This window comes from Solanum verrucosum, unplaced genomic scaffold, assembly GCF_900185275.1.
Source record: "Solanum verrucosum unplaced genomic scaffold, falcon-dt-bn FXZP01000196.1, whole genome shotgun sequence".
Lineage (NCBI taxonomy): Eukaryota > Viridiplantae > Streptophyta > Magnoliopsida > Solanales > Solanaceae > Solanum > Solanum verrucosum.
Window position 1 is genome coordinate 2,960,061 of NW_026020420.1, and position 7,866 is coordinate 2,967,926.

Sequence of the window (7,866 nt, forward strand, 5' to 3'; positions counted from 1 at the left end):
AAACCGAATTTTTATTTGGATTGGTTTTTTGGTTTTTCGGATTGGTTTTGGATTAATAAATTACTTTTTTTGGTTTTTTGGTTTGGTTTCAGATTTTAAAAAATAAAAACCAAAAAAACCGAATTTTATATATATATATATATATATATATATATTTATATAAATGTTTAGGTTTAGAATTAAGTTGGAGTTAACCACTTTTGTCTCTTTTTGGTTATTGTCTTTCATGATGATTACGTTTAATTTTTATGTTTGAACATCTATAATACGTATACTTCTAAGTATTGTGTTTTAAGTTTTACTTATAATTTATATTAGCAAGTATATTTAAGGGATTAAATATTATTACTTTGGTTATGTTATTAATTATTGACATAACCGAATTACCAAACCGAATAGAGGAAAACCATACCAAATCAAATTTATTTTGGATTGGATTGGGTTACACTTTTCAAAACCAAACACCGAAAAATCCAAACCAAATAGTGCAAAACCAAACCGAAAAACCGAATGCACACCCCTACTTAGGAGTTATTATATATAGTAATTTGTAATATTAAAGTAATTATTTAAGAATTAGGTATCATTGGGTATTATTACTGTTGAAATATTTTAAGTACATTAGTGAAATAATTTGGGTGCCATTGGATATCTATTTACTATTGAAATATTTTGGGTATAGAGGCGCCAATTATACTCATGAATTAATGACAAGCTATGTTAATTTAACATGAAAAAAATCAATATTCTTGGACTTATATGTAATTATAAAGCAAAAAACAAAATTGCCATAAAGGCACAGAATTAGTTAGATAATTATGAAATATGATCGCAAAAGATTAATATATACCGTATATTTTTTATTTATATACATGATGACTCAAGTGTCAACGAAGATTATCTTACATGAATGAATATTATTTATATACATAATGTGTCAAAGTGTCAACGAAGAGTATCTTGCATGAACTAATATTAGTAATGAATATCAGTATCTTGTGTTTTTTAAAAGGGATAATTGTACATAATGACAAACTTATAATCTAAAATAAATGGAGTAGCTACTGTTTGATTTAATTGCGCTCCGTAGCAAACGTTTGTCAGCCACCTCTCTCCCTCTAAATTCTCGCTCGCTCCCTTTGTGCTCGCCTCTCTCGCTTTATACAACAGAATTGTATAAATTGCGTTTCTGTTTGTATAAAGCGAGAGAAAATTGTATATACACATGCAAATACATATATATTCGTCCTATACACTTATAATTATACAATAAAAATATTCCCCTACCCAGTTCTCTTTTGTCTTTCTCTCTTTCTCGTTTTATACAAACACATATTATACAATATAATGTAAAATTTATGTTTGTATAATGTATAATTTATGTTTGTATAAAGCGAAAGAAAATTGTATATACACATGCAAATACATATATATTCATCTTATACACTTATAATTATACAATACAAATATTCCCCTGCCCAGTTCTCTTTTGTCTTTCTCTCTTTCTCGTTTTATACAAACACAGATTATACAAATATAATGTATAATTTATGTTTGTATAATGTATAATTCATGTTTGTATAAAGCGAAAGAGAGAGCAATTTTTGATATACAAATATTTTTGTCAACGATTTATACAAACGAGAGGCTAACAACAATTTATACAAATGGCCTGCCAGAGAAATTATACAAATCTGAAGAGGAGTCAACGAATTATACAATTGCTTCTTTTTGTATATATGTATAGCGAAATAGACATAGCTTTCAATTGTATATGTATAGCGAATTATACATATATATGTTTGCTATGGAGTGCAATTATGCAAACTTTGCTATAACATACAAATATGATTTTTTTGTTTGCTATATGTGAAAGTTGCTCTTTTTAAAAACGTGTCAACAAAGAGTAAGGCAACAAATTCGATTTTATATCTCTTCGTATTCGGTGATCTCATCAATTATAGGTTATAGTAATGCGTTGATTATAATTATATAATGCTTTATAATGAATCTAAGTTTTCATCCTAAGAACTTTGACACTTAATTATTTTGATCCTAACATATCTTTAATTTGTTGAAAACATATATGAATATGTGTTGGCGCTATTTTTTAAGTGATTTAAAATATTATAAAAATTCTTCACAACTCAAAATGTATAGGAGTTGAACTCTATTGACAAAACTTGAATATCTGCATTGAAGTTCAACTAATTCAGATTCGCATCATGTAGAAAAACATTTCTTACTAAGAATTTTTTCATATTCAAGACTCGAACCTAAGAGTCCAAGACATTTAATTGATAAAATAAGTTGTTATATTTACTGTATCATATCCTTCGGTAGTACAAACAAAACTTGTTAATTCATAAGTGTATTCAACCAACTTCTTGGAATGCTATAAGGCATCTTTCAACTCTTTTGTAGGTTGTGTTGTGTTGAGCTCAGGTGAAGCCCCCTATATCATTTTTTTCGAATACAACACCTTTTAGAATATTCTTAGAGTATAATTAAATAAAAAAGGATAATATATAGTGGATTATATAAGATGGTTGGTTTGACAAAACACTACTTAGGTCAACGTTTTAATGATTCTAATTGACTAAATTTTTTCCAATTTTTATCATATCTTGCTCTACCTAACATCAAGAATCTTTGCTTTGCTGCTAATTAATTCTTTTGATTTGATACCTTATTAGTTCATATTTCAAACCACCTTCAAAAAAAAATTAAAAAAAAAAATTAAAAATTAAAAAATAAAAATAAATATATATATATATATATATATATATATATATATCATGTGCTATAGCTTTCAATAAAACCTTAATCATGATAACCGTCTTTTATTTTAAAGCGTTTTAGTAATAATAAGTTTATACCATATATATCCTGGCTATTTCTGAATTCCGCGTATACGGAAAGCTTAGAGTAACTTATGAAATCAAAATAAGACTATATACGCTTTCTTTGAAACTGTTTATTCTCTGTGTTCCAATTTATATATCAATTTGACTGAACACAAAATTTCTTTTTTGAAACCCACATGATATGCAAAAACAAACCACAAACTATATATGGCTATAACCCAACATTTCATCAAGGATAAAGTAAGAAGTTTATAGATATTATTTCTAAATAAAGAAATATAACATTTTTTTTAGACCGATTGAAAATAAAAGTACGAAAATATATATATATAGATATAGATATACCAAGTGTGACAAAGCTTAAATTACAACAGTGAAAACCCATTATTTACTAACAGAACTAGAATTCAAGAACATGCAAAACACAAATCCATCCCATATCCTTTCATCTGCAGTAGCCTTCCAAGCTGATGTTAATATTTAGTCACTAATTTCCATCTTATTTTACTCATTATAACTAGTGTGTATATATATATATATATAAAAAGTTCGGCACACATAGCATCCCATCCCGTATTAGCAGGATCCAGGAGAGGGCTGAACTCCAAGGAACCTAATGTAGACAGCCTAACTTGATGCAAGCATTAGTGTAATAGTGTCTGCTTTAATATCTCGAAACCTGTTACCTATAGGTCAGAATAACGAGAGTAGGATAGACATATATATATATATTAATTAAAACTTGAAAGTAGAAGTTTTAGCTTTATTTGTTGTAGATGAAACTATGGATAATTCCATAAATTTTGGTCAGCACCACCAATATAATCATCATCTGGAGGAAGGTGGTTGAGACGTGGTGGACTAAGTAGCATCCCTTCAGCCATATTCATAATAACATTTGGCATATCAAATATCAAATCTTCATCCATAAAATTATACTCATTATTATTAGGCATCAAATAATTATTCTCCACTTCTCTTGAAACCGCTCTGCTATTACTATTACTACTCCGCCCCCTACTAATGCATCCCCGGCTGCCCCGAGTGCTGCGGCTGCACAGGCCGCAGCAGTCTGGATATCCCGGGGTGAGTTAGTAGCCGGGACAGGTAACGAGGGGGCCGAGTTCGGAAAATTAAGCTCGGCATCCCGACCCTTGAGTGCAAGTGCTGCCACATCATAAGCGACCGCAGCCATTTCCGGGGTAGGGAATGTACCGAGCCAAATCCGGTTAGGGGACCGCGGCTCCCGAATTTCTGACACCCATTTTCCGCTACTTTTCCTTCTCCTTATCCCTTTGTATACCGGGTGTCGTCCTGATCCTAATCCTGATCCTGATCCGTTATTTTCCCCAGAACTTGACATCTGGAATTATAATATATTGTATCAATATATGATTATAGTATTTCGAAATGAGTGTAAGATTCCATTGGATTACGGAAGCCATTTATGGAAGAGGAAGAATAAGCCTTGAGCAGCCAAAATGAAATTGGATAGAAGTGGCAACCAGTTGTGAATGAACTGCTACGAAATTTTTGGGTGAAAGCCAGAAATATTGTGCTGGATAGATAAAATGGGTTGGAAGGAAATATAAAAACCGCGCATATATAAAAGTGTTAATTAGAATAGTGAAATATTTACAAGTTCAAAAAAATGTAATAGAAGTGTGTTTTATTTTTTTATTTTTTAATAGTGCAAAGGTGGAAGAATGTCATAGAATATAATGTGAGACGTTGATACGACGTTACGTTGGCCATATGATGTTAGAATCATTGCATTTATGTATTCAAATATAGGCAAATTAGGTGTCTTACTTGATTATTTTACAAGTGTTTGCACATACTTTATTTGTTATTACTCCATCTGTTTGGTACGACGGATAATGGATGATAATTTTAGAATAAAATACAGAACTATTTTATTTTGAGTACTTTGAGATATATATATATATATGTGTGTGTTGGGATAAACTAATTTGATATTGAGATATCACAATCAATGAGATAATATTGTTTATCTATCTTTCATATCAAACGACCATTAAACAGAGGAGTATAGGGTTACCGGGTTCACCTGAGCCCATGCTCCCTTCCTGAGATCATATATAATAGTGATGTATTTTTAAAAAAATATTTAAGCATAGATGTGTGAACCCAAGCTTGAAGTATCATATAATGTCATGTGATAATGATTGGATACACCTCTCTAATTGAGGCTATAAATTTGAATAATTTATTTATCTTGTTTTATTTTCCTTCCTAAAATTGGATAACGCCTCTCTAAGTGGTTTGGATAGATAAAAAATAATTTTGGACCTATAATTTTAAAATTTTAATTATTTTCAATGATAAGAACCTAAATGTTAAACCGATCAAATTTATATCTTAGATCCACCTTTTCGTAATAGTGCACCCATCATCTCAAAATCCTAGATAGCCTCTGCCCTTTCTTGTCTTTTTAATCGATCTGCTTTTTTTTAAAAATAAACATATATGTTATTTCCTTCGTCCTAAAAAGATTGTCTTAATTAGTTACTATTTGGACAGTTAAAAGATATTTTTTCTTTGATCATAATTTTCTTAAAATATTTTGAATTATTTTGAATTTTTAATTATTGTGACTTGTCATACTTTTTATGTAGTTTCTAAATATGTAAATTTTAATTCAAATAAAATTAAAAATCTATGACCAAATCCACACCATACATATATTAGTTTGACCCTTGTATTTCATATCAATACAATCTTTTGGGATCGACAGAGTACATTTTTTTATAATTAGTAAGTAACTCTTTAATTTCAATGACTTACTTAATATATTTAAGATCATACGATTTAAAAGGTTTCAGCTTTTGTACATAATAACACACATTTGGTTCACAATACAAAATTTATAAGTCTCTTTTACTTTTATTAAGAAAGTGAAACTTGAGCTTAACTTAATCACAAAAGTTAGCTCAAGAAGTCAAAATTGTTAAAATCACGTCAGAAGAAACTATCGTCCCACCACTGATATGGAAACACTAATACACAACCCACCCTACACGTCCAAGCCAGGTGACTGAAGTGTGAACAAACTATAATATGAGAGCCTAACATCATGAAACAAAAATTAGGTGGGTCTAACTTTGATTCCATGTTAAGAGAATGAAACTTGGGTCTAGAGTTATCAGTATGACCAATGCAAGCATCAATATATGCTTTCACGATTCAAACTTTTAACATATAGGTCACTGAAATGATTTTACTAATACTTTAAGACTCCAATATTATTCAAATGAAGGAAAACTATATGTTAAAACATAAATAAGGGTAAAATAGACAAACAAAACTCACTTCTTAAAAAACGTGTAAACAAAAAACACGTAAATATTTTGAGGCGAACAAAGTATTAAAAGAAAAAATTAAACGCTACTTATTTAGATACGAGTTTTGACAATTTATCAACACCCAAGGGTGTGGGGACTAGTGGTCATAAAGTTGGTTGACCACTTTTATGATCAAATTTCGATAGATAGATAGAATACATTACTAGACGTACGCACAACCTAATTCGAATACCACAATTATAAAATATAAACCAAAAATCGAAGGGCAAATCCCTCATGAATAAGAGTAGTTAATTATAAAATTGTTTTTCGTACTTTTAGATGTAATGATGTAATTAAGAATGAACTGTTTACTCGAATAGTAGAAGTACTAAAAATATCTCTTGCAGTAATATTTTATATTGTCAAAGATCTTTTTATAGTCTACAGCTGGAGCTATCAATAATGTCATTTTCAAATTTTCACCAGTAAGTTATCTTTACCAATTCCACTAGTAACTTATATTTTTATTAACATATAATATAACTCTTATATCCAAATAATGTAAATAATACTATTTTCTAATTCCACCATATTTTAACAAGAAGTATTTAATCAGTTGTTCTATATCCAATAATTATTGAAGTTATGACTTTAAAAATTCCCTAATAAATATATAGATAAACTTCTTGATAATGTAACTGGTTATTTGATAAAGAATCAAATTGCATCTATTCAATGTATGCTTTGTCAATAAAAATGTATGTTTTCAGGGAAAATACTTTAATTTTTTTCGAAAAATTAAATCGTTTGGTTTGATGCTCATTTTATTTCCCATTTATATCAAGAAAAAATATTTCAAAAATCTCGAACTAAAATTAAATTGATTCTCGACACATATTTTTTTCAAAACTGAAAATCAAAAAATAAATTAAAATTTAATAAAATCAAACAAAAGCATCGAACATCCACCCTAGACATGTTATAAGGAGTAAATATGAGAAGAAAAGCAATGGTTCAACAACATGACTACCCCTAAAGTCTCCATAAAATTGCGCGTCTTTCTTCAAAATTAGCTAATCTTTAATTTTCACTCTTGGTAATAAAATTTATGTCTAATTAGGTATAATCTTTTTAGAAATTGAAGTTATATTGGAACATAATTAATTTGTGAGATAATATAATATGAAAATATAAATCGGAAAAAAGTTAACTTTAATAAAGAGTATAAATTAAATATCGTCACAAAATAAGAGCGCGCCCTCATTTATATTCTCTCTATTTTGTTCTCCCAGCTCTTAACACATTTCATCCCATTTTGGGAAAATTACACGGTTAAGTAAATATATATTAGTTAATTAGTCATCATAGTTATAGTTTTAGTTAATTACCACTTGCGATCAACATTCAATGATAATTACGTAGGCTGAGATTTCGAGTTTGTATAATTCGCACGTCTGTGAAATTTGTATAACTTTTGTATAAGGTAATTTTGTATAATATAATTTGTATAACTGTGTAAAGTTCGAATGTTTATATAAATTTGTTATTTTGAGTTTATACATAAATAGTTCAATTATACAAACATACCGTGAATTATACAAACTCACCCACAAATTATACAAACGAGGAAGCTTAAATTGTAGATACAGCCCATAAATATGTAAACTATAGTTATGACACATAATTAAGTT

The 7,866-nt window shown here is 28.9% G+C and overlaps 1 protein-coding gene across 1 annotated transcript; it reads right to left on the reverse strand.

Moving 5' to 3' along the window:
- Window positions 1-3,649: 3,649 nt before the first annotated feature.
- Window positions 3,650-4,230, reverse strand: LOC125806937 (ethylene-responsive transcription factor ERF024-like). Its single transcript, XM_049486688.1, is given in 2 exon segments — window positions 3,650-3,879; window positions 3,882-4,230. Coding segments are annotated over 2 exon segments (579 nt in total).
- Window positions 4,231-7,866: the final 3,636 nt, after the last annotated feature.